The sequence below is a fragment of the Lagopus leucura genome, unplaced genomic scaffold (genome assembly GCF_019238085.1).
Source record: "Lagopus leucura isolate 7727_CA_CO unplaced genomic scaffold, USGS_WTPT01 Super-Scaffold_100159, whole genome shotgun sequence".
In the NCBI taxonomy this organism is placed as follows: Eukaryota; Metazoa; Chordata; class Aves; order Galliformes; family Phasianidae; genus Lagopus; species Lagopus leucura.
Window position 1 is genome coordinate 30,476,152 of NW_024962335.1, and position 27,739 is coordinate 30,503,890.

Sequence of the window (27,739 nt, forward strand, 5' to 3'; positions counted from 1 at the left end):
GTAGCTTCCTACTTTTTATTTTCACAAGAACATTCTACTTATCTATAGGAGGAGGCTTCAAGTTCTTTATAGAAAAGGAAGACTTGCAGCTTGCTTCCAGTTGTTTTTTTGCTCGCTTGTAACTGATAATGAGAAAGGCACTATTAATCATCTATTTAACGTCATTTCAGTCTTGTTCCCTAAGACTTCTTTTGCATACCCAGTTTTTTCAATGTATTCAAAGTGATAACATAGTTAAGCCTTTGAACTTCAACCTCTGCAAAAAGCCTGTTGGAAAAGAGCCTGCTATTTCTAATCACTAGTGCATTGTGTTTAAAAAGAGAATGGGGTGAGATCAGGAAGAGAGGGTCACTACGGCTGCAGCCTCTTTGACTTCTTGCTCTTTAAAGAACGCTGCATTACCAAAACCATGTTTGTGTCTGCAATATAAATTACCAATACTGGTTAAAGATACAACTGTGTAAAATACTATATCAACATTTGACATCTAAATTCTAGTTTTTTATTACTACACAGTGAAAGTTTTGTATCAGAAGTGTTGTTTTTTCCCGCTCCGATTAGTAGTACTACTGTTTTAATATCGAGGTAGTGATGATAATCCTTGAAATATCCAACAGACATTTCATCCTCACATAAGGTGTTTGAAATTTGCTTTCCCACTGGTACACGTGGTCAGAGAGAAGCATTTGCCTGTTCCAAATTGATAGCTCTGCTACAAAAATATTGTCCGTATAAAATACTGCTCTTGAAATGTGTGAATGAAATAGAAATGAGATAGAAATCCATATTTTCTGAAAGCAATAGTAAGACTTTGATTTAATATGATAATGATTGTTCTGAAGTCAGGACTGGAAGGGATGCATTATTATACTGATTAATGAAAATGCAAGCTCAAATGAGTGGGTCCTTTCCAAGCCATTAGAAACCTCCTATCAATTAAATGAGAATATTCTATATCAGTAAAATATTCAGTATTGCCGTTCCTATTCGGTATGTCTTGCCAATGTCTGTTCTCGAGGCCATGATTCAACTCATCAGCTAGCTGCAAAGACACTACTGCCAACAGAGTACCACGTACACATGAGTTTGGAAGAACAACATTATTCTGAAATTATAACCAGTTTTGGTTCATTGTGAAATCATAAGTAAGTACACAGTTCTCTATAGCCGCCTACACCAATAGCTGCTAATAACCTGGACTTGTTCTTACCTTCATGCTAAGCTTTCCCAAAAGGCAGACTGCAAGTCCTGCAGCTGGCCTAGTATGTAATGCTTCTGCACACTTAAAAAGCTATAGTACAGTTGACTTTTTCAGCAGAATCAGCATTTCTCAATATACCTCTTCTGTATAGAGCCCCACTAGTGTAGGCTGCACAAACAGGAAAAAGATAAAGGGGAAGAGTAATCATTCTATTGTAGCCTCAATTGCAAGCACTACTGTTATAACAAGACCACAGTAACATCCTTTGCACAGGCTACTAGAGAAAGGAGTTAAAAGCAGTGGAAATTGAAGTGAGAGAAAGCTGTTTTCCTTCTATTTGAGCACCCCTGTTGCATTACCTGTAAGAAATACAACCATACTACAGAATATTACAGCCTATTATTTCCTAAGGTTGTCAACTTGTTACATACTTTGTAGTAACAGCCAATTTGGGCAAAAGCAGGAAATGTCTGTCTAAGTATCCCGTCATTAACACAACACATAATATCTGACTGTACATCTACTTATGAGTGGCCTACCTGTTGAGGTTCAAGTACTGAAGCAAAACTCAGGCTCAAGAATTAAAAAAGAATTAAAACACACCAAACCTAACAGCTATGAGACCTGGGATTTAGAAGAGCTTCACTGCCATGCAATAATATTAACTTACTTCACGAGCCAAATTGAATATGCTTTTGTAAAGGCCAGTGAGAAGATTCATTAAGTCTAATGACCAGACAATCAGCTATATTTTGGTCTTTATTTCAAAGAAACAGCCAAGATTAATGAAGATGAAAATTACACTTGGAGTAACCAACTCAGTCCATGTATTTCATTCTTTTTTGCAAGGATGAATCCCAGATCATGTCTAAGGGCATCAGGAGAGGCTAAGTTTAAAATGTACGCACTTATACAGCCCTGCCACACAGAAAGGTGAAAAGTACTTAGCCTGCTGTGACAGACAGAAATTGAGTATTGCTGCATTAGTGATATCCAGATTAGAGTTTATTACAGGTGCATGGATATTTGTAACTTTAAGCCTCCTTTTGTATTTCTCTCCATAACACTTCATAATCAAAGAAAAAAAAATAAAGGGGAAGGGGAGTGAGGACAGAGAAATAATGATGAAGAAAGATTATCAGAGCTGCACATCGAGACATCATTATAAGTAACAGCTCAACAACTGGTGGAAATGTAAGTGAAGGTAGCCACTGATGGACCCAGCTGGTTAGTTTATACACTATGCTGTTAGAAGACCAAAATACCTATTTTTGCTCTATACATTTCAGTATCCAATCATCACAACTTTTGAAATCAGAGCTAGAAATAGTTTATCGCATGCAACAATATTGTTGTGGTAGTACATACAAAATACACAAAAAGACACAGAAGTACTTACATGAAGAAATTCTAGTGCAAGTAAAGATTTACAGCCAGTCAATTTACAGCCATTCTCAAGCAATCAGATTTATTACAGTTATAGATGTTCTGCCTGATTTTCCAAAGACAAATTACCTTGCAGTAAAAACTAATGGCTAGCCCAATAATACATCAACATACTACCTGAAACATTCCTTGTTTACATGAAACTTTCTACTTTTAAAGAATTATCAGCTCCAAAATATCTAAAGGCAAAACAAAAAACAAACAAAAAAAAACCCAAGCAAAAAAAAAAAACAAAAACAAAGCAAACAAACAAACAAAAAGCCCTGCATGTAAAGATTTACTTTTCAAGTACCTAAGACTGGTCATAAATCTTTAGCCACTTTAATTGACAATAGTCTCAACTCCATACACTGCTGTTTTTTCCCTTGTTACATTTTTTTTCCTAGCAAGCAGCTGAACCACCATTGTGACAATACTGACGCTCACCATTACTACTCTTTCCCATTATCTGTATCTCTTTTATCACAGGAATGTAGAGATAAGCTACTTGAGAAAATAAATTACAGAACACTTGTTGCTCTGTATATCAGAACATGTATTCTTAAACGTCATCTTTATAAAGAAACCTCATAGTAATTACTGGCTTCTCCAACGTCCGAACAGAGATGCTTCTAAAAATGTAGAATTTGTTGCTTTCAGAGAACTACAAGCTTAAATATTCTTGTATTAAATTAATTACATATATTATACTTTTTAAATATATATACATGCATGTGTATAATTGGCAAGTCAGTGCATGTATTATAAAGATCCAGGTTTAGGAGTGCTCATTTCACTTATTTTCAAAGGCTGTATTGTTTTCTTTGATTGTTTCCCTCACACAACATGGTGAAATAGAGAAATCTGTTCATGAACTCATTTTTTCATGATGCTGTCCTACCAACTCAGCAGCTGTTCTGCTTAGTCATTATTTCCAGGTGGTCAGTACAGGCTTTCCTGAATCTCTCCCACGATTTCCTTTTGTTCCAGTGGATTGCCCGGAACGACTTCGCAAGTCACGATCAGAACCATCGCTTTGCGCCATCTCTTCATCATATCTGAAGAAGACAGAATTTTTTCAGCACCTTAGCCTACTAGTCACTATTCTTTAGCACTGACATTTAATACAAGCTGTTCTACGAACACGTTTATGAGTGCACAGTTTGAAATACAGCTATTATTCGAGGTAATATACTACCACTTGGTTTACAATACAGACCAACTGAAACATCCTCAGCTAGTTTTGGTAAGAAACAGACTGCTTGGTAGCTTTGGTTCAATTACAGAGTTCGTGAAATTTCATGCTTGTGAAATTTCATGTGCACTTCTGCCCTTCTCAATATTGCTCTTACACAGCAGAGCAGGAACATCAGACTGCTGGCACTTCAATCCAATCTTAAGCTATTGCTTCAAGCAGAGGATTGCTAACTGCAGTGTTAGAAAACTCCACTGTTGCAACACTGAGTGAGTAGGAAAAAAATGAGCTGAACAAACAACAGCGTGCTTAACCAAATGCATTTAATGACGTGCATTTTGTAACACTTAACCACAGTGGCAAGCAGTTCTTTAAATATCTAAGCCCATTAGAGCCTCAGATAACCTCAGTATATACACTTACTGCTCAGTTGCTGTGCAAATGACAGACATTGACTACAGATGCTTATGTACAATTATCAAAAGATAATACTATCATATTTTGTAGAGCATTCATAATATATGCTTAGTTATACTCTTGTACAAAAACATTACATGGTAGGTGCAAACACATTAAAAATTAATTTATAATCCACGCAACACATTTAATTGTCTTTACCAATATCTAGAAGGAGTGTAAGATTGGCATGAACTACTGGGCTGACTATGCACATAACCACATTCTTGATATACTAAACAGCTGCACCATTAGGATTTGAGAACCTAACTGGGCCATTCTCAGTAAGTATTTGAAACTGCAATCAATACAGTCATTACAACAGTGCTCCTCTGCATAAGATCAATCCTAGGCTGATACTTCAGGCACTCCAATGTAAAAACGTCTGTTGATTTTTCCCTTTAATAATACTAAATTTGGTAATTAAAAAAAATTTCCTGGTACTACATTATTATTATTACATCTAAGATCTACAAGATTCAAATAGCATCAATTTCGTGAACATAAGGGTAACAACTATTTGATACAAGTTTTATATGTTTAACTACAGTGTATATATCTTATATATATATAATACAATATTATATGTACTTCATACAATTAAGACTCTACACATGCAGAAGCTGCTGGAAGCTCAGTACACACAAAGGTTTATCAGACAAGTAAGATTCCCTCAGAGAATGAAGGACACACTCCCACCTCCAAAGCTGCTAATACAGCCTCAAAAAATGGGAGAATAAAGTTTGCCTTATCTCTTTGGTCTACATTACACATTAAAAAGAAGTGAGATGACTGAAAAACATTTGCAGTTATACAAAACAATGCTAAAACTTACAAGACTTCATAATTGCCAAGAACCTCTTTAGGTGGAGATTTATTCCATTTACAGTCTGGAATTTCCCCATTAGGCACAGCAATGTTCAGTGTGTCATTAATGAGATTATACTTCAAGATGCGATCATTAGCAGTACTGGAAGTAAGAGAAGGGGAAGCATTAACCTACAAAAAAAAAGAATCATTTTTTATGAGTAGAATAGTTCCCTAAGCAGCATGTGTATGACTTTATGTACTATTTGAGCAATCAAGAATCAGCATCTCAAAGCACATCTTTCACTTCCTCAGATGTTGAAAGGAATCCCCCATTGGAATTTTTTTTAATTTTTTTTTTGAACTTAAAACTGAAGTGTGTCTGCAGCGTCAGCCTGAAGATTTTTCTTTAAACTAAGTTACCCAGGGTCAAACAGACAAGCCAGAAATTTTTGTTTAGTTTTCTAAGCTTCTATGGATACCAAAACCATAAATTTCAGTGCCTGATTCAGTCCAATGTTTGTTACACACAGGAATCCGTAGGTTTCTTCTAGTTAAACAGCTTTTATTCGTGTTCTTAATTCAAGGTTTCCCCTTTTGAATTGTGAGCTGAAGAAACACATATGCTCCATGTCTCTATTCAAAACACTCAATTGCGTATTATTTTTTTAGTGAAGGCTGAAACTGGGGTTAGTTTAACATATCTCTTGCATTCCACATTTGTTATGGGGAAACAGTACCACAACAATAAACAGCTTTGATCTTTCACTTCAAAAAGATTGAGAAGATGTTTAGATAGAATTTACACTGAATGTACAGATCCAAATGTGATATATTAAATTCTTTTCATAAAAGAAGCCCTCCAAACATCCCAATTACTTTAAGTGTCACTCCCCATCAAGTCATTTTTCCAGCTACTCATAGAGTATCTAACAGGGCTGCTACCATTCAGATAGCCTCTGAAGTCTAATTACAAGGATGCACTGGATTTAGAAGACAAAAGGGAAAGCCACAAACAAAAAGACAAAAGAAATAGAAATTTAAAAAAGCACATGCTAGCTTGGTCATCACAAGGTCTATTTTACATTCTAATGTTTTGCCTAATCCACTTACTAGAGGAACAAAAGACAAAGCTTCAAAACAGAAATGACTACATGTAAATCTACTTGGTTTTATACTGTGAAAAAAAATCAGTGGGAAGTTATTCCTGTATTTTGTGTGACTTTACCTCAATTAGCCACGGCTTAAGCTTGTCATCAATGATAATGTCATATCCATAGCACTCAAAGCAATGTTTATCGTTATTCATTACAGGCTAGAAAAAACAAGAGTATACATTAAAACCTTCAACTTCCTAAGTAACCTGATTACACACTTTCTTGGCTAGAAGTCATGTGATTACAAATCATTTACAACATAAGCTAACATAACTCTAACATACATACGCTAACATTACTCTCAAGTAAGCTTAAAAATAATTTCAGGACTCTCTCCTCAAGCTCTTGGTAAATATTTCAATATTAATGACTGCATTAATGCCAAGTACCCAATTGCATCAGTACTCCGTTGTGTTTCCAGTTTTAAAATAAAAGCATTCTCATATTTTGCAAAAGTAGTAAGAATATTTACAGCCTGCATGTACCCAGAGAAATCAGGACATTTAAAAATGTACATAACACAGCTTCACATAATCATGAATTATTTATGCTTCAGAGATAGAAGACTTATTCGTGGACATTTCCTTTGCTGCAGAAATTTTAGGTCAAACAATTCCCAGATACTTTTCAAATCTACAGTTAGTTCAAGTCATCTGTGATCTTGAAAGCCAACAGAGACCAAGGATCAAGTTGTACTTAGAAGCACACTCTCTGGAGAGTCAGTTTTCCAGCCTCTGCAAAGGATTTACAGCATGCATGCCAAGACTTTCATATAAATCTCATCAGATCTTTTAAAGAAACCTTTGTAACAGGTTAGTGACATGGTTTCCCCTAGACTAATAATGAAAGCTTTTCAGTTCCTTAGGGAGTGAAAGCGGGAAAGGAGGAATGAGCATCTCTTGTTACATCTGCCATTCTCTGACAGACAGAGAAGCACTGCAGCTGATCAAAACATTTTGTCCTCTATATTCTCAAAACCTTTTCTCCTAAGGTTCTGCTTTGGATTAAATTCCTTTTCCTCTCACATCTGGTTTTAAAAGTGATTGCATAGTAGCAGAGGCTGGGCTGAGCCTCACCCCACTGATCCTAACTTCACGACCTTGTCCCTCTTTCTTGTGCTGGTTCTGGCATCCACCCAATCCTTCATTGAGGTGATTCAGCTTATTACACTAGCAGAATACTAACGCATCAATAAAATCAGTAATTTTCATTTGGAAGAATGAGCTGATTCAACTCAAAATGGTGCCAGGACCAGCCCAAGAAAGATGACAAGACCATGCACTTGAGAACAGGCTCTTCTTGGCAGCAGAAAGCTCTTCAGCTACCCCTGCTGACCCATGGCACAGTACCTGCTCTTTAACATATCATGGGATATGACCCAAGCTAGAAAGTCACTCAAGCAGAAAACTATTATAAAGAAAAAATTTCAAAAAAGGATAACATTTCACGGATAACTCCATGACCCGTATATAGCAGAGCTGAAAATAAGCTATGCAAGTCTGCTAAGCTAATACCCTTCAACATTTTGTGTGATAAATTGTCCCCCGCAGCTATTTTTTCTTTGACACATTATTGCTGAAGTGACATCATGGGCCCTGGTAGAGCTCAGTACTATTCACAAGGGCAGTACCCAGTCATATTAATTAGCTCAAAGGACCCTCAAGGAGATAGATTCGTTCAGCTCTTCAGCATGCTCACCCACAAAAGATTCAAATTCACTCAGCTCAGACAAATCAGCACATCACAGAATTGCAGAAATTGGCATCGGTGTTGCCACTCAAAAAGCAGGAAATACATTTCAGGTTTTTCTAGGGGCAAACTCACTTTCACTCTGATGAAAATCCTGCAGCCATGATGTTGTCACATTCTAGGCAGCAATGTGACAGCATTCTAGGCACAGTACTCACCGCAACAGCCTTCAGCGACTGCACGATTATCCAGTGAATTTCATCAAATAACTTGTTTGTAACTTCCTTTCCACGGGTGCTTTCCAGATACAGGCGCAAGTTACTCACTGTCCACTTGCCTCCATGGATATGATTGTAATCATCCTGGAGAGTTAAGGAATTAAGTCAGTCTTTAAGATTCTGAAGTTGCTCAGCAGTTTTGTTCCATTCACATAAAGAGCCCACTTCTACCTGCATGCAAATATCGCCTTAAAAATGAACTCAGCAAATCGTTTTTACTCTGTTTTACATATTTAGGTCCTCCATACAAAATGACCATTTGTATTACAGCTGCAAGTATTATAGGACACAGCACATCAAGCAATAAATCTCAACTTAAAAGGACTTGTCCTTTCAGGAAACAGACAGCTATTATATACTTTTAATGGTGCAACTGACAACAGCTGCAATCATGAAGACACTGAAATAACACCTGAATTACCTTTAAATACTGCTTTCTTAAGTAATTCAGTATTCCAGGTAGAAAACACATTAAGTACTACTGAAACAGAACAGCGGAAAAAAAGAAGGTTACTTTATATTTGTCTTTTCAGAGGCAATCAATGCCCTGCAATATATTCTCTTTAAAAGGAAAGACAAAAGCAAAGTGAAGGTATTTTTACTGATGGAAAGACACATTCAGTTCTCAAATAGCTCACAGGACAAACATTTTGTCCCTTTTTGAAGATTCTCCTCAGGGCACTTCTAAGAGTTAATGACTCTATACCTGCTGAGTTCTAAAACACAGAATGCCTACAGTAGGATAAGTTGTCAGAAGAATCAAACTTTTCGTCCTCTAAAACAAGGTCAGAGAAACCTCTCATCAATTTTTAGGGGTTTTTGTTTGTTTCCTACAACTTCCCCCCACAGTAAATTTGATAGACAAATAAAGATCTGAAACGTGGCTCTCAGCACTCTCTCCATGGACAAAATGTCTTAAGATCACAGATTCCAGAAAGAGGACAGAGATCAACTTTTCAACCCTCCCCGCATTTCAAAATAAGTACTCAAAATCAAAATAGATTGCAAGTGGACAGAGCTCTGCACAATCACAGCTGTGTTGTTAAAAATACCAAAGCAAAGAAGAATACTGCAGGCAACATGGAATATCGCTAAGTGAAAACAATGAAGTAGAAGAATCACTTTCACTTTGCTTGCATTACACACACAGTGAACAACTAAGTACAATTATATTTTCTAGCAGAAACATTCCAATGGGCATACTTAACCCTCCTTTCTTTTCTTTAACCTTTCTCTCTCCCTGAATCTGAATTATAAGCTTTTCAATTTGTTGATGCTTTCCCATGAGCTTGTGTGGTACAGACACAGTAACTCCAGAGTTCACGCAGGGTTTAGGGTACAGTTGAAGGGCAAAACCTAAAAGATTTTCCAGACCTTATCATAACTTTGATAAATCACTTGACAGTTCAAATTAGGTTATTCTGAACTGTATGGCTCAGCTGCCTCCAAAGTTGCAGACAGGTTTTAAATGGAAGACGAAAGGCTGAATGATAACAGGAGAGGCAGCACACCATATGCCTCATCTCTTCTCTGCTGCTGGCAACAAAACCATGACTTACACTCTACGTTGTATGGGAATTACTTTCACCCCAACTAATTCTCAGTGCCTTTTCAAATCATAACATCTCAAATTCACAAATCAGCACCCAGGCAAGAAAATATTTTCAGTACCAAAAAACCCCCAATATTTTCACACTTACTCTGATTTATGATTACCATAAGTCACATTCACAGTTGAAACTTTTATTACGGGAGTATCCAGATAAAAAACAGCTCTGCTGTGCTGCACATCTTACAAAGCAATAACAGACAAAGCATGTTTGTTTTGTGAGTGTCCATGTGTGTGTGTACACAAACACTCATGTATACGTACATATTTTCAGTGCTCTTAAAAAAATGAAACCCACAAGATTAGGAAGTGAAACAACAGCTTAAATTCCTGTAACAGAGGCACGTTTTACAAAACGCAGTCATCTGCTAAAGGCAAACAGGTCAATAATCATCATCAAGTGGATTCCCTGAAGAAACAAGGCTCAGGCAGTTATACCACATGTCCAACTGTTAATGTTACCTCTAACCCACTTGCCTTTCCTCCTACTGGGGAATATCAGCTTATTTGGGCAGAGGGGATGCTGTCAAAGCTATCAGGTTTCCACACATTCGTTTTAAGAATATCAACAGCAAATTAGAGGACGGAACAATTGCACAGGCTGAATTCTATCTCTATGCTTTCCAGAGGAAGCCACTAGCTGGCCAGGAAGCAAACATTTATCACAAGTCCACAAATGCACACTCCCTTTGTTACACAGAGGAGAAAGAGGGTGGAAACATAGGAAAATGCTGGAAGCCACTGTCATAAATAAGTGCTGGAAAAGAGGAAAGCTGAATTAACCGCATGGCCAAGAAAAAGGGAAGAGGAGATCTTCAAGTGCCATTATAAAATGCAGATCCACCATAACCGGGCTTCATTAATTCCACTGCTCACGGAACCAATTGCTAAGTGAGTACATTAGCATTTAAATGACAGGAGACTCGGAAAGAAATTGCTTTCAACTACTGCAAGTCAAGACTGAAGGCATCACAGTCAATTACAGAACTTGCAGTTCCTTATCTTGCATACATTTTATCTGCAGTCTTCTAAAACTTTTTTTTATGGTCAAGCTGAGACATTTTAATTGCAAGATGATGAAGAATATGACAAATAGAGCCTTCTTATTCAATTATTTCGGACATCTTAAGAAAATCAGTCTTGTTGGAGAATAGCACCTAAGAACTTGATACACTTACCCCATGTTTCTGAATGGCAACATTTGTAAGATGTACAAACATGTTATCCAGTTCACTCGTACTTGGTGTATATTTTACTGTGCAAAATCGGCAAAATCCAAGTTTATACCTTAAATGCAAAAAGTCATTGAGGTATGTTAAATCCCAGTAAAAAGGAAGGAAAAGATCATCCTAGGATATGCGTACACATTAAACTTCTTTATGCAACACTGGCAACATTATTTTGACTACGTTAAACGTTCTCTTGCAATAAAACACATCTCTACACAATCTTACATGTAACATCTCAGTGGGCGATACGTAGATACCAAAACATACAGACGAAGGTCAAATTTCTTTCCCCCAATCAGTAATGGATTGTTGATGTAGAGAGAAATCACATAGGCTTCCTTGGAAGACTGAGATACAAACCTGTAACACACAAGTAAACAGTTTGTAAGTTTTGAATTAACAGAAATCTTGCACCTCACTGACAAAATAGCGTACAAAGTTATACTGGTTAACAATAACACACTTGGCAGCAGGCATTATGTTCAAAAAAACGGCAAGACTAAAATACAAACCTAAAGACCAGTATCAATTAACCATTAAAACTCAGTTTTGATTTTGGCAGGGCAGCTAACTGAGCCACTCAGAAAGCAGTTCTACACACCAGTCTTTTCTTTTCTCTTGAGAACATCTAGAGCTTGTCTACAGACAAGCAAGAAGCATGTATTACATTACCTTCATTATTCAGGGCCTTATATTCCTAGAATGTTTGTATTTATGCTTGGTTTGCCAAGGCAAACCACTGTGAAAAGCTAGCTTTCAGACTGTGACATTCTTCAGATTCCAAGATAAACAGAAAAAAATGTCTCAAGGGGTATTCAGCCAGTCAACTTGTAACAGGGAAAAAAAATCAGCATTAGCTTTGAGATCAAAACACTTTTTAGTCAGAGAAAAGCATAGGTTGCTACACCGTTAAGTCTATTTGAAAGCATGACACCCACATGAGGTGTACTCCTTTGTGCTCCAAACAGATAACGAATTTATTTCACGCATACACATTCCTCCTCTGCACTAATTTAAGAAGTGAATCAATATGTATTCAATAAAATCATGATACAAATTGCTCAGGGAAAGATTTTTGTCTTCACTTCCTGTTAGAGCAGAACAATTTGTTTTTGCACATTATCCCAAAGACACTGAAAGCATTTTTTTTTTTTTAAATAGAGAATAGTTATTCTAACTGTTCTTTATATCTTCTCACACCAACATAAACCATATTAAGACCTGTTTAAATGACAAAGTCAGATAACTGAGATTAAATGCAAAACTATCTATATAATGACAAAGCTATAACAGCAGAATAACTTTCCCATGCATCAGACTACCAGCACGCTGATGTGGTTCATCTGATTATAGAAGAACAAGAACGGGTTTAGTTTTTAAGCACTTACGAGGATGTTTTGCTATCTCGAGACCATTTTTTAATTTGAGACAGTTTATTGATTAGAAATATTCCTTTTCCCTGAGCTTTACCACAAGGTTTCATAATCCAAGTGCTGGAAGGATTCTTTCTGAATTCTTCAACGAAGAGATTATAATCAGCAGGAAGCATAAAAGTTACTGGAACAAAATCTGAGTCGAAAAAGAAAAAAAGAGTGCACCATTAAGGACAGTACATCTAAAGAGGAATCTTCATTATTACAGAGCAAGTTTTTCTAATCTGGCATGATCAACTTCCAATACAACACATGCTGCTTTTTATTTCATTTAGTTTATGATTTTTACTTAAAGAATGGCTTTAGTATGCTGCTAATTTCAGACTAGTGAACTTTTATTTATTTGAATAATTTTTCTTCTGTTTAAATGATGCCCAATTATAGTATTATACACCACTGCAACTAAACTCTTGTTAGCAGATTCCCTCATCTTCATATGTCAGCTTTTACCACTCTGCAAGCCACCCCATCCTGTCATCCTCTCTGTACACACAAATACCCAAATGTTGATGTTGTTTCCTCTTCAGATGTGGCAATTTTTAATTTCTGTGCTAGTCTCATGAGTCATTTTTTCTTTATTCTCAGGCTCAGTGTTACCATACTTGCTAATCTAAAGAGAGGTATTTCGTGCTTTCTGCTATCTGATTATTCTCAGTCCCGCCCATATAGCACTACTTCTTTCTTACATGGATAAACAGTGATTTCATTTCACTTTCCCTGGATGTAAATCAACTCGGCATGTCCCCATCTCTATTCCACTGCAATGTTTGCACACCTCCAAGACAACTTTGCTCTTCTCTCTCCCAGTCTATTGTTTTGATGCTTGCTTGCCTTTTAAATTTTATTTCCTAGTAGTCGTTATCAGTTCTCCAACTTCCCCTAAATTTTGCTTCTAAAAAGCTTACCCATTCTGGCAGAAGCCTTTCTACCAAAAATTACTTTTTATTTAAGTTTTTGCTCCAGTATAGGATTTCCAGATTTTTTTTTTTTTTTTTTCCTTCCCAGATTTGATTTAAAGAAACTCCAACCTTTTTTTGACATGATGTTCCAGGGTCAATCTGTACCACCAATGATCTTAGAGCAAAATATATTACTCCCATAATATTCCCACTTAAAAACTATATATATATATATATACACACACACTTACAAATCTATTCTTGTATATCCTGACATAATCATTTCATGATCACTTCACCCATGTTTCTTCAATTAATGTTGCACTGATAAGTTCAGTTTTCATTAAGCACTTACTTACCTAACCACATCTAAATACAAATTTAACACACACAAAGAGGATGTGTTCTTCTCTTTGAATATTCCTGAATGCTCGCAAGTAGACAGTGGCAGAACCACATTACTGCTGTAGTAGTATGACAGAAACAATCTTTTAGCCTTCCTTTGTCTCTATTTTCAGCAGTTCTTGAACAAACCCCACACTCTGTTTCTCTCAAATCTATAAAATGTTAGCTATTCTGCTTCAAAACAAGGTTTATGAAATGCTATATTTTCCAAGCTTTTCACAAGAAATGTTTGCTACTACTGTTAAATCATGTTAAATCATTTTCCCTATTCCTATCTGTTTCCTTATGCTCTAATGACAGCTTTGTAGGAAGTGAGAAGGAGAAAAAGACAATGAAAGAAGACAGTAACATTTGCAGAACACAGAACAGTTTTAGGATAGAGTACACTTTATTCTGTTTAACTGACTGTTATTGACAGAGCACCTGCTGACAGATAGCCACTTGAGTGTTGGAACACTTTAGAAGTTCAGAAAACCCAGCAAAATTCCTTCCCTACTGGAAGACAAGCTACGCTGCAGCTAAATTACCTGCATGTGATAATTAAAATACATCAGTTTTATGTCTCTGAACACAAACTGGTAAAAATGGGTAATCTCGGTTGCTTGTACTACTTGCAAGCAACAGTTTTTCTTACAAAATTCATTGCAGATACGTTGCAACACGTACATTAGAATATGTTCATTAATGTGCTGTTCTGTTTCTCTAAGTTACAATGCTGTCAGTTTATCAACAACACAGAAGGCAAAGTTAACACAGATAATGAGAACCACATACCCAAATAAATATATTTTCCATTTTCATCCTTTTCTGCAAGAGGACTTCCTTCCTTCTCAAGTTCTTTCCTATACCGTTTGATGTTCTTTACCATCAAATCTTTTCTGGTCAGTTCGTAGTGATTGGGGAAATGGTTGACAATTTGGTCATCAGAAAGGCGGTAACCAGTTTCCACACTGAAAACATTTCTGATTGTTTGTACACTCATCCTGAAAACAAAGACAGACAGCAGATGATTTCTCTAAGGAGATCAGAGTTGAAACTGTGTATGTCACAGCATACCCAGCAGGTATCTATGCACCACACAGTCACGTCACTTCATCTCCTCCCTCTCACACTTCTTCCTTGCTCTGTATAGCAAAATATTTAGCTTCAGTGACAATCTAACATATTCTGAATCTCTGTTAGCAAATGAAATCTTTCCAGATGCTTTATCATTTCCTATACTAATAAAATTGAGGCAGCTGGTGAGGCAAGAAAGAGGAAAACTTGTCTCTACTAGACTCTGGATTGTTGATAGACAGGTCAGCCCTCAGCAGGGTCTACAAATTACTCCTACACACCCAAATGCTACAGAAATATCTTTCTAATTTATTGCTTTTCTCTCTGGAACTCAGTTTTTCTCTCATTAAAAAAAAAAAAGCCACAAAACCATCACTACTGGTTACTTTGCTATTATATTTCTGGAGGGCGTCAAGCATATGAACGGAAATTAGTGCATCGCAGATCTTAATAAAACACCTGTAGATAACAGAGCAGAATACTACAGCAACCACACCAAATCAGCTGTTTACTTCGTTTCTCACAGAATACAAGAGTAGGGTCAAAAACACAGTTTTCTATATTAAAGGTGTCACAATGATGGCATTCAGGAAATATTCTTAAATTCACAATCTGCAGGGCTATCGTTCCAGGAAGAAGGCAAAACAAAACCAAATCAGTCACACAGCAATTTCCACGAGTGTCCTGCTCCCCCACTCCTCCCCTCAGCTGCATTCTAAAAACAAGCAGATTACTACACTCCTACTCATTTAATAAGTGGTTAACAAAAAGCACAGTCAGCAGTATGAACTGCCATTCTGTCATATTTGAAAAGGACTACGTTGAAAAAATAGTGTTTTGTTGCAGAGAATTTACACTATCAGATGGTGTTCTTGTGCTCTTTGTATCTGTTGTAGTTTCCATGGAAACAAATAAGAGGCATTACTTTTGGAGCAACCTACATATTAAATGGCAGAAAAAGCACCTCTAAGTATACCAAACCATTTATACCCTCCCTTTCAAACAGCCACTCCATAAGCATTCAGCAAGCATCAATGAATGTCAATGGGTGCCATTTTTTCCACAAAAAGGAATTCAATGTCACACTTCCAAGTCAGATGCCATTTGGTCAGACTGTCCCTCTGCTGCTGTCACATAGCAACAAACTATAAAGGAATACTGGTGGAAAGGTCCAGCCCCCACCACCACACCACTAACATCCGCCTATACTATCATGGGCTGGCTTAACAAAACAGGAGGCATTACTTTTGGAGTAGCCCCCGTAGATTATTGCATTCTGTGATGGCATTTCAGTTTTAGAATCAGAGAATCCTTGGAGTTGGAAGGGGCTTTTAAAGGCCATGTAGTCCAACTCTCCTGCAATGAACAGGGACATTGTGCACAGCCAGATTACACTGCCCAGAGCCTGATCCAGTCTCATTTTGAATGTCTGCAGGGACAGGGCATTCACCACAGCACTGGGCAACCTGTTTCATTGCTTCACCGCCCCCACTCTAAAACATTTTTTCCCCTTTATCCAAACTAAATCTACCCTCTTTGAGCTTGAAACCATTTCCCCTTGTTCCATCATCACAGACTCAGTCCCCCTCTTTCCTGTAACTCCCCTTTAGATATTGAAAGGCTGCTACCAGGTAAGCTTGCAGCCTTCTCTCCTCCAGGCTGAACAGCCCCAGCTCTCACATTCTGTCCTCACAGGAGAGGTGTTCCATCCCTGGGATCATTTTTGTGGTCCTTCTCTGGACACAATCCAACTTCCATTCTCTCCTGTACTGAGCATTCCACATCTGGATGCAGTACTCCAGGTGAGGCCTCACCAGCACAGAGTCAAGGGGTAGGGTCATCACCTTCACCCTGCTGGCCACGCTTCTTTTGATGCAGCCCAGGATACAGTTGGATTTCTCGGCTGTGAGGGCACATTGTTGGCTCATGTCCAGCTTCCCATCCACCAGTAGCCCCAGGTCTTTTTCAGCAGGGCTACACTCGTCATTCCCTGGCTTGTATTGCTAGTGGATGTTGCTTTGACCCAGGTGCAAAGTCTTGCATTTGGATTTGTTGAACCTCATTCGGTTCATCTAGGCCCACTGCTCAAGCCTGTCTAGGTCTATTTGGATGGCATCCTGTCCCTCTGGTGCACCTGCACCCCACAGCTTGGTATCACCAGCAAACTCAACCCCATCGTCAATGTCAATGTCACTGATGAAGATATTAAAGAGTATCTGTCCTGGCACTGACCCCTGGGGGACACCAATCATCACCGATTTCCATCCAGACGTTAAGTCATTGATCACCACTCTCTGGACTCGATCCTGCAACCATGGAACTCGGATCCTTCACCCATGAAACAGTCCACCCATCAAATTCATATCTTTCCAATTTGAAGAGAAGGATGTTGAAGGGTACACATCATCTTCAGCGAATTCCAGGAGCCTCCTGGATTGCCTACAGCTTGCTGGGCTATTTTTTCAGCAGACTTCTGGGTAGTTGAAGTCCCCCTACAGGATGAGTGCTTATGATCACAATGCCTCCTGTAGCTGGAGGTAGAAGGCCTTATCTACAGGCTCTACTTGATCAGGTAGCCCGTAGTAGACACTGATCACAAGGCTCCATGTGCTGCCTTGCTCTCTGTCACCTACAGCCTTTTGACTTGCTCATGACTGTTCTTTAGGGACAGTTCTTTACATTCTATTTCCTTCCTGATAAAGATAGCAACATCCCCTTCCCTCCTGTCCCTTTTGAACAGCCTGCAGCAGTCAACAGCCACACTCCAGTCATGAGAATCATCCCACCAGGTTTCAGTGACAACAACTGTACCATAATTTTCTGGTAGCACAGTAGCTTCCAGCTCCCCCTGTTTATTAGCCAAGCTGTGCTCTTTGGTGTAGAAGCTCTTCAGCTGGGCAGCTGGTCCTGCCACCTCCTTAAAAGGAATAAAGGAGTTATCCTTTAAGTATCTCCCTTGATTTTCCCCATTGCCTTCTGCTACTACCCCAGCAGTCACTACACCATCATAGGATTTTGTACGTGCTGCAGTGTTGCCAGCACCTCTCAAGGCAGTGGGTCCTTCAAGGCCCCTGCTAGCACCCTGTCCCTCTAATCCAGCTATGCCATTCCACATCTCATCGTGGGAAGGCTCACTACCCCCTCTGTTCCCCTTCAGACCTAGTTTAAAGCCCTCCCAATGAGCTCCGCTAGTTTTTCCCCAAAGGCCCAACTCCCTCTTCGTCTTGTATTAAACAAATCCATTATCTTGATTTAATTTTACATTCGTACTGAATGTACTGAAATATTGAATAAGTCTGCATGTAAATCTTTTCTGAGGACAAGAAGGGGAATGCAGTTCTCGATGCCTTTATTACAGGAGTCTGCATTCTGATAACAGGACAAGCCCCTGCAACACTGATAAAATAATACTGTATCATATACCAGAACCATGGATCATTTTCTTTATGTTGTCAACACACACAAACATGTGTATGCTAAAAATTTGAGGGAAAGATATGTTTCAAAGATTCTGTTTAGGTCAAAGAACCCCTTCAATCATAAAGGAACAATTCTGCTTACTGCGTGCAGGAAATTGGAGTAAAATTGGGTATCACATTTCAGAACAAAACAGAAACCACGTCAGCAACTACAGCCTTTGGCTTGAGGTTTTTACAGTAGGCATCCACAGAAGTGATGGTCTTCTTTGCTAAGTTAATCATTTTCCACTGCATGACAAAATCTTTGGGAAACTGGAAAGGCATCTGAGGTCATTAGAAAGGATGGGGGAAAGGATCCCTGCTGACAGGACCTTCTGGCCCCATGAATCCTAACGACGATAGCAGGCCTACACAGATACCAGGATTTACTAATACAAATCCAAGGAAAAGATCAGCAACAGTGTTAGATTTTTTTTTTCTTCTTTAAATTACAGAAGCAATGAAACAATGTTACACTTGTAGGAGCACTTCAGCAAATTAAAGCTAACACATGCATCTTTTATTTCTAAATATGCATTTTGTACTATTGCTAAAGCTATTAATATATTTAAATACTTCAACAACTTAGACACCAGTACTTACCAATAAAAATTCCAGTCCTCATTTTCTGCCACCTGAATCCAGCCTCTTTTTTCAAAGTTGTTTATTAGAACTGATTTTTCTATGTCAGTTACCCACTTCACTTTTCCTGCCATTATCTCATCAACCTGTTAGTAAAGAACAGAGTTAAGCTGTGAAGTAAAAAACATGAGGTGAAAAAAAACAATCTGGACAAGTCAAAGGGGAAGAAAAGTGGACAACACTTAAGTATGAAGGAAGAAGTAAACCAATTTTAAAAACCACAGAAAAGAACATCCCAGTTTCAGACTGAGAGCCTGCATTTGTCATCTGGGCAGCTTCAAAAAAAAGAAATCTAGTTACAAGGAACTTTCCCCACCCAATTCAAGTTTCATGAATGAGCACATAGCTCAAGTCTCTCCTTAAACAAACCAATGATGGAAATCATTAGCATAAACTCACTAGGTAATATTTACTGAAAAACAAACAAACAAATGCAATCATAGAGCACAGAAAGTTTCGTACTTCTAATCAAGACTGATATAACAAAATCATAGGGGTTGGAAGAGACCTCTGGAGATCATCGAGTCCAAATCCTGCTAAAGCAGGTTCCCTGAAGCATCCAAGTGGGTTCTGAATATCTTCAGAGAATGAAAGTCTCTCAAGGTAGCCTGTTCCAGTGCTCTATCACCTTCACAGTAAAGAAGCTTTTCCTCATTCAGATGGAACTTCTGATGTTCCACTTTGTGCCCTTTGCCCCTTATCCTGTCGCTGGGCACCACTGAAAAGAGCCTGGCCTGATCCATTTGACTCCCACACTTCAGAGATTTATAAGCAATGATAAGAACCCCGCTCAGTCTTCTCTGGGCTAAACATTCCCAGGGCTTTCAGTCTTTCCTAATTTGGAAGATGCTCCAAGCCCCTCATCATCTTTGTGACCCTCTTCTGGACTCTCTAAGTTTCATGCCTTTTCTGAATAGAGGAGCTCAGAACTGGACAGAATACTCCAGATGTGGCCTCATCAAAAGCAGAGTAGAGAGGAAGGACCACCTCTTGACCTCCAGGCTGTGCTCTTTTTAATGTATCCCAAGATGCCATTGGCCTTTTTGACCACAAGGGCACACTGCTGCTCATGACCAAGCTATTGTCCACCAGGACACCCAGGTCCTCCACAGAACTCCTCTCCAGCAGGTAAACATATATACATATAAATGTTTTCTCTATTTGTTTTGGGTGGGAGCATTCACATTGCTTTACTTTACTCACCAACCACAATATGAAGGCTGCTTTGAAAGTAATGCCTCCTACTTTATGGTGTCGGCCCACAACTTCAGAGAAAAATCCACTGCACGCTCCATGAAGAATCACAATTTGCTATTCTATAAGGAAAGAAGCAAAGTAACGTCACCAACTTTTTTGTTGTCCCACTGTATCTCACACAGCTATGATTTCTCCTCTCCCTCACTGATGTGAGAGGACATGGTAGTATCATTAAACGTTTTGAAGCAGTTTTCCAGACCTAAGGTTGAAGTCTTCACAAACTGCATTTCAATTCCTGACACTAGGTGTCGCTTTCTACTTTAGATTTTTCACTTGTCCTCAGCAGCCTTTCATCACTGTTAGATCAGAAAGGAGCTCAGGACTTTCCTAGCCCAGTGCTTGCTCCAAGGAGAGTGAGCTATATGGTCATAGCTTTATTTAGCCACATTTGGAAAATGCCCACACAGCTGGCCTGGGTGCCCTTTTTCACTGCTCAACAGTTCTCACAGGGAAAATAGTTTTCCATACATTCAGCCTGAACCTCTCATTTTAGCTTATTCCCATTGTTTCCCATCGTTTATCATCACAAACAGTCTGGCTGTGTCTCCTCAAAAACCTCCTCACAGTAAGTAAAGGAAGAAAGGTGAGAGCAGCCTCTTCTCCAGGCCAAAGAAGCACAGCTCTCATAGCTGCTCATTACAGGCCAAGTGCATTGGCCTCCTCGGCAGCCCTCCTCTGAACTCATTTCAGTGTCACAGAATCATAGAATCAATTAGGTTGGAAAAGGCCTCTAAGATCATCTAACAGTCAACACATCACCACCACGCCCACTAAATCATGTCCCTCAGTGCCACCATATCTATACATTTCTTGAACATCTCCAGCGATGGGGTGCCCACCACAGCCACCGGCAGCTTGTTCCAGTACCTCACCACTTTTTCAGAGAAGTAGTTTTTCCTAATAGCCAAGCTGAAAATGCCCTGCTGCAACTTAAATCCATTACTTCTCATCCTATCACAGTTACCTGGGAGAAGAGGCTGAACCCCACTTTGCTACAGAGAGGTCTAGAGAGATATAAAGAGATAAGGTCTCCCCTGAGCTTCCTCTTCTCCAGTCTGAACAACTGCAGTTCCCTCAGCCACTCCTCATCTGTTCCAGACCCTTCACTGACTTTACTGTACTTCTTTGGCCTCAATGTCTTTCTTGCAGTAAGAAACCCAAAACTGAACACAACACTTGAGATGCCACCTCACCTTCTAACTTGGTGTCACCTGCAAACTTAGTGAGGATGCACTCAATCCCCTTGTCCAGATCATCAATAAAGATATTTATTAGTTTATCCACATCTGTCTTGTTCAGTTACTTATGTCTACCCTCATGTACTGTGTTACATCATTGCCCTTTTTGTTTGAGAAAAACAGTGAAGTCTAGAAGATGGAAATGCTCAACAAAAAAACAAGCCAAGTATCTGCAACTGCTACTTCTCAAGGGAGAAGATGAAACTTTTCTGACAGCAGTAACGTGAGCAAATGACAATACTGGTGAAGTCAGCTCACAGAATCAGTTTCAACATAGCTATTCAGTCCTTCTTTAGTTCATTCCACAAATTACTTACAGAGTTGCAGCCTACTGACTTTTCATAGTTATCCTTCACCGAAATACACTACAGAAAAGCGCTGATTCATAATTAAATGCCTAAGCCAAAAGCACACTCTTCAGCACATGCATCTCCTCAGTACAAAACCTGCCATGCAAGGAAGTGGGAGAGAGTGAAGTTTCACCCACATACAACACCATCTACTTCTCCCTCCATTTAGATTTTTCATCAAAAAGTCAAACTTCAAAATGCATTATTTACTCATCTTTGCTAATAACATAATTAATACCATTTCTGCAGCTAAGACAGTGGAATGGCATTCAAGGGGCCTTCAAGCTTCCAGGCCTGGATGTCAAGATGTACAGTTGCTACAAAAGCAATACCTCTACAGTTTCTCTCCTCCTGAGAGCCACAGTCCATTACACAGTGCTCCCACTTCTTCTTGCCTAACCTTAGTCAACAAACCCAACAAGGCAGAGACACTACTGCTTATTAGGCCTTGATTTTGGAGAGATCCAGGCACACCTATTTTCCTTCACATTTGTAAACATAAGTTAAAATCAAGCATAAATAGACGGAGAGAAAAGAGCATATGCAGACTCGGGGTCTTTTTTCTGTACTTATACAATACCGAGTTCCACAAGCTGATGATTTTTCATTGGGCCTTTTAGATACTACCAAAACAAAAAGCAATGACACACAAGGATTCAGTTGCTTAACCCAAAGCATTCATGAATCAAAGTTTAATGATTTTATGCTATTTAATTACTAAAACCCACATACAAGAATTCATAAAAAATAACAACATATTAAGCCATACAAAAAATAAAAATCTTATTTTCTGCAGCATTTTAAATACAATTCAATTTTCTACAGGAATCTTCTAACCTGTAAGAAGGTACTCTTGATAACCTGCTGAGACCACCGCAGCACGGAGGACTGGAACCAGACAGGCTTTAAGGTCCTTTCCAATCCAGTTCATTCTGTGATTCTATGACAACAGACCTCACAGGAGCTCATAGCCACACAGCTTCGCTCTGTAAGCACAGCGTTAGCGACCACGAGCGACTACAGCACGACAGAGAGCAAGCCTGCAAGGGGAGCATCAGGAGACGCCCATCTGCAGTCCATCCCACAGCAATGGTCACAAGCCACAACCTATCGCGATAACGCCAAGGAGAAAGAAGCTCAGCTCTCACCTGCGCCGGCCGCGCCCAGCTCCATCACCCCCTTCCCGCCCTTTCCGGCTCCGCTCCCTAGCAACCGGGACGCGCAGGGGGCGGGACTTCCGGAGCGCTGGCGGCAAAGGCGCAACTCTGTTGCTAGGGAGACGCGAGGCTCCTTGGGGGTCGGCGGCCATCTTGTGTGTCTTCATCGGGAGGGCCGAGCCGAGCCGAGCCGAGCCGAGCGGAAAGGGGAGGGGCTTGGGGACCTGTCCGAGTTGGGGCCGTTTGAACATTAAAGGCGCTCTCGCTCAAGATTGCAGAATGCCTAAAAAACAGATCACTTTGATTCCAAAGGTCTAGTCTCTGCCTGAATATCAGATGTTGATCGTCATATAATACAGGATTATCTTTTTATCGGGTTGATGCTGTTGTGAAGGAGTGTCTGAATGTTTCCCTGAAACAAACAGCAACTAAACAGTTAAAAATATGAGAGAGAATTACTGCCTAAAAAGTTACAGCATTAGTGCTTGTTTAGAGAATGTGTACAAAAATTCTTTCCAAGATGATTATGATTATGATTATGATTATGATTATGATTATGTTAAAACACTTGACTTTCATAAAGTTTACCAATATAATGAGATAAGAGCAGTACAGAACAGTGAGGTATTGCACAACAGGCTGCAGAGGTCTGAAGGAAAAATAACGGTAAAATAAATTATTCATCCCACAAGACAATTTGCTATTAAAAAGTAGACCTACCACTCAATAGCTGAAATAAGCAGTTTACAACATGCTGGTACGCAGCAAACAACTGATAGTAATCTATATTCCCCAAACAATCTGAGTATAATAAACCTGCTTTATGATTGACTGCATCATCCTAAGATGATAGGCTCAGTCACAAAGCTGCAACTACAAAGAAACAGTTAAATGCAGTAACACAGCAGGAACAAATTTAAGCACCCCCTAGTTTAACTACAGAAATGGCTACAGAACGCCGTGCATCTTCCTCAGTCACGTGTAGCGGGGATTTCCTGACACCACACAACCTCTGGCTACAGACCAGAGCGTGGAGCAGCCTTCACAGCCACTCTTTAACCAAAAAGGTGTGTCTGCAGGGATATGAACCACTGTGAAAAACCTGAAGAGAGACCGAACCTTTTGCCTTACTACCAGTGCATGTTTTCTTTTTTCACATCCATCGTACCTCAGGGGAAGGCTGAAAAAGGATCGCTTCTTAAATCTATTAAATAATTAATTAAGGACACAAACAGTTGTGTTTTGTTTTTATGGAAGAGTGTTTTAGCTTAACTCAGCAGTTCTTAATCAAAGTTATGGTTCCACGGACCCATAAAAAAACCCATACAGTTCCAAGATGTGTTGTTTAATTGTCTCTCTGAAAATTACATCAGTGTTATTACATCAGAGCTAATAATAGATGCTCTAGTTTTTAATATTAATGCATCTCCATTTTGTAGCATTCTTTTTCCAGCAAGGGAAGTTGGTGAGAATTTGAGAACAGCTCACTAACGCTTACTATTACAGTATCAGGAAATGCCGTGGCAGCATCAGCATGCTATCTTTGTGGCAGTTCACTCCTACAATGACATTTGCATAATTTATTTTAAGCATGAGACAACTCAATGACTTAAACAGCATTACCTATGTATTCAAAATCAAGCCTGGTTTCGGGGGGGGCTGGGGAGAGGAACAATTATCGATTTGAAAATGAATACCAAACTGAAAATAAAAAAAATGAAAGTAATTAAATAACAAAATACCAGAAATGCTGAACAGGACAAAGTCTCGACAAGAAGTGATATTACCGAGGTTAATTTCCCTTTTATTGTATTGTACTTTCAAGGCAATTCTCATCTGGTGTATTGCAATATTGCATGCGTGCGTGTCCACACAGCCCTCAGCATGAGCCGGGAGATAAGCACTGCTGTGTGCAACTTGCAGACGAGTAGCCCAGATGTGCAGAGCTTGGAAAGCGATGGAAAAACATCCAGCTTACAACGAGGGCAGTAGTGCAGGCAGCATGAAGAAGCGGTTTGCATAAATAATATATCTGCACCTATAGACGTACATGCACAGAGTTCTCTGCACTTGAAATGTAGCCACAAAGCCTGTGGACACCCACGCTTCAGGCAGAGCGGTATCTGTGCCTCCGCTCTGCGTTGTTTACCTTCCCCGACACAGAGATGAAATCATGGTATAAACAGAGGGCAAAGTCCGCTCTCAGGCATTATACCCGACAGTCTCCTGTTTGACATGACAATAAAGCGTGGGGCAATGGGGGTTTTCTGGTTCTTTAAAGCTCTCCCGGTGTACTCTCTAATGATAGCTGATACCGACCGAATCATTCACCGCGCTGTTATCAGCAACGCCAAAGGAAAACATCGCAGTCCCGTGACCTTACGAAACCTTTAGGGCTGGCTGCCGGCTGCCCGGCAGGGCTCCAGCAGCCGTCCCTCTCTAAGCCCGGCTGGTGCTGCGCTTCCCGACCCTCGTGCGCCTCGCCGCCCCCTGCTCCTCGCTCCCGAGGGACGGTGGGCTGCAGGTGCACCTCTGGCCAAGCAGGACAGGCCTGTGGGGCTCAGGCGAAGCTCTCCCTGTTCACCACAACTTCTCTCAAATCTCTGCGCTCAGATGACCAAGGGGTCTTTGGTAAAGGGGACCTGGAGGTGCCATCCAGCACCCCCTCCGTTTCCTCGCCGTATTGCCACCGTCCCTTCAAGCCCCACCCCGGCAGGGCCCCCTCACGGCGTCCCCGACCCGAGCCCGTCCGCCGCTCCTCCTCCTCCCGGCGGCGGCCACCCGCGCGACGGGGCGGGCCGGGGCGGGGCGGCGGGCGGACAATAGGGGCAGGCTGCGGGCGGCGAGCGGCCGGGGCCGGGCTGGGCCGGGTCCCCCTCTCCTGACGCCTGTGTGTGCCCGCGGGGCGGGCGGGCGGCAGCGGCGGAGGTCGGTTTCAGCGCGAGGCGCCGAGCGAAGCCGAGCCGAGGTGAGCGGCGGGAACGGGGCGGCGGGCGGAGGGGCAGCCTGGGAGCACCCCGCCGAGTGATGCGGCGGGTGGCACGCCTGACTCCTGTCCCCAAGTAGCCGAGGACCGGTGCGTGCGCTCTCGCTCCTGGCGAAGCAGGAAATAAGCGCTCGGAATGAGCCCCGAGCGCGCAGCCCGGAGCAAGCGATCCTGCGTGGAACTCGGAGCGAGTTTCTGCGCGTCCCGCGCTGGCGGGAACCGGGAGGGCGGGGGCACCGCGGGGAGCTTCTGCCCGGGCTTTTTCTGATACAAGTACAAAGGTTTTGTGATGTGTGTGTGTGTACGTGTTTATTTGATCATTTGATGCGTGTCAGTTGACTGGGGGAGCTCAGCGGGTATAAGGAAGAGACCCAACAGCGTTTGTTCACCTGATGCCAAACCGCTGTACGGACCTGCTCTGTCTCTCGAAGTAGAAGCGTAAGCGAGTTCCCTGCCCCACCCGGCGGGTCGGTGCCTGTGGCGGCTCCCTAAGGGCAGTATGTCCGTAGGTCGCTGTGAGAGCGGGTCCATCGGCTCGTGGCCTGGCGCTGCCCGGGCTTTTGGTTGCACAGACAGCTCCCGCAGGCAACCCAGCTGCCCCGCCTGCCCGCGGTCAGCCCCTAGCCATGCCCAAGCCGCTGCAGTGGCACAGAAGTCAGTGTGCCGCATGTGAGCGAGGGCTGCACGCCTACAGAAAGCAAATGTACGAGGAACGCTGCTTTTGAAGAATTGCAGTGCTGCTTCAGGGCAAGAGGGCTTGCAGACGGAGTGCCTTCTTTTGCCTGTCACACTCAAGTTTGATCTGTTTAATAAAACACTGCGTGTTTGCTGATGGTTTCAGCTGTTTTGCAGTGTGCGAACATAGCTTACCTGTGGTAACTTGGTAACTCTAACATGTGGACACACCACCAAAATACTGCAGGTGAACCAGGACTTTAAGTCAAAATCACTTTATTGCCATGTTTGCAGTACTACCAGCATTTCACCAATACAGGAAACCCGAGTAACACTGAGAGCAGTGGGTCGTTATAATTCTTTAGATTGCTGTGCGGAACCAAAAAGGCTTTATAATGACTTAAATTTGAGTTCCTTCACTTGTACATCACCCGTTTCCTCTCATCCTTCAAATCCAAATGCAGGATCTCAGAAGGCACCTGTAGATCACCAGGGTTGACAGGAGGTGCTGAGCTCTCTGACCCCAGGCCCAGTGCTGTGTCCTTGTTGCACAGGACAGGACACAGGAACGAGATGCAGCACCCGATGCAGAGCGTGCCATGCTGCATGCCATGCTGTGTGGTGCGAAGGGGAGCTGGTGAGGGAACACAGCCACCCACAGCTACACCAAGAGTGCCAGTTTTAATGAATTAAATTAGTAATTAAATTAACAATATTACAAATTGCAGAGATGTTAGATTTGAAGTATTCAAATTCTACTGTGTAATTGTTTGTAAGCATGAGCGACATGAAATTTTCTGACGACCAGTAGCAACTTTTATTTTGCATCACTTGTTTCAAACATACAGAACTAGACAGTTTTTAAGTTTTTAAAATGTGAGCAAAGCAGTATTTTCCATATATTCAGTATATTCCATATTTCCATTTATGACTCATTCATATATTAGAACTACACACGTTTTCATTTACCTTCTACAACTTTGCTATGTAATTCAAGTAGCAGTTCTAAACAAAATCTTGTATTATCACAAAAGAATCCTGACCTTTTAGTGATACCGAGGAGTGCAAAGGGCAGAAGATGTTTTGAAGAGGATATGTAAATACTAGGTTAAGTCACAAAGCTTCTGCTTAAAAACT

The 27,739-nt window shown here is 40.7% G+C and overlaps 1 protein-coding gene across 1 annotated transcript; it reads right to left on the reverse strand.

The window, feature by feature from the left end:
• Positions 1–1,571: 1,571 nt before the first annotated feature.
• Positions 1,572–22,671, reverse strand: TTLL1 (tubulin tyrosine ligase like 1). Its single transcript, XM_042890110.1, has 10 exons — positions 22,622–22,671; positions 18,901–19,025; positions 14,558–14,766; positions 12,435–12,615; positions 11,272–11,406; positions 10,996–11,104; positions 8,149–8,292; positions 6,313–6,399; positions 5,113–5,276; positions 1,572–3,684 (listed from the first exon to the last, which is right to left on the reverse strand). Exons 2-10 carry the CDS (start codon positions 19,011–19,013, stop codon positions 3,555–3,557), a joined length of 1,272 nt encoding a protein of 423 aa, XP_042746044.1. The 5' UTR covers positions 19,014–19,025; positions 22,622–22,671; the 3' UTR covers positions 1,572–3,554.
• Between the last annotated feature and the right edge of the window lie 5,068 nt (positions 22,672–27,739).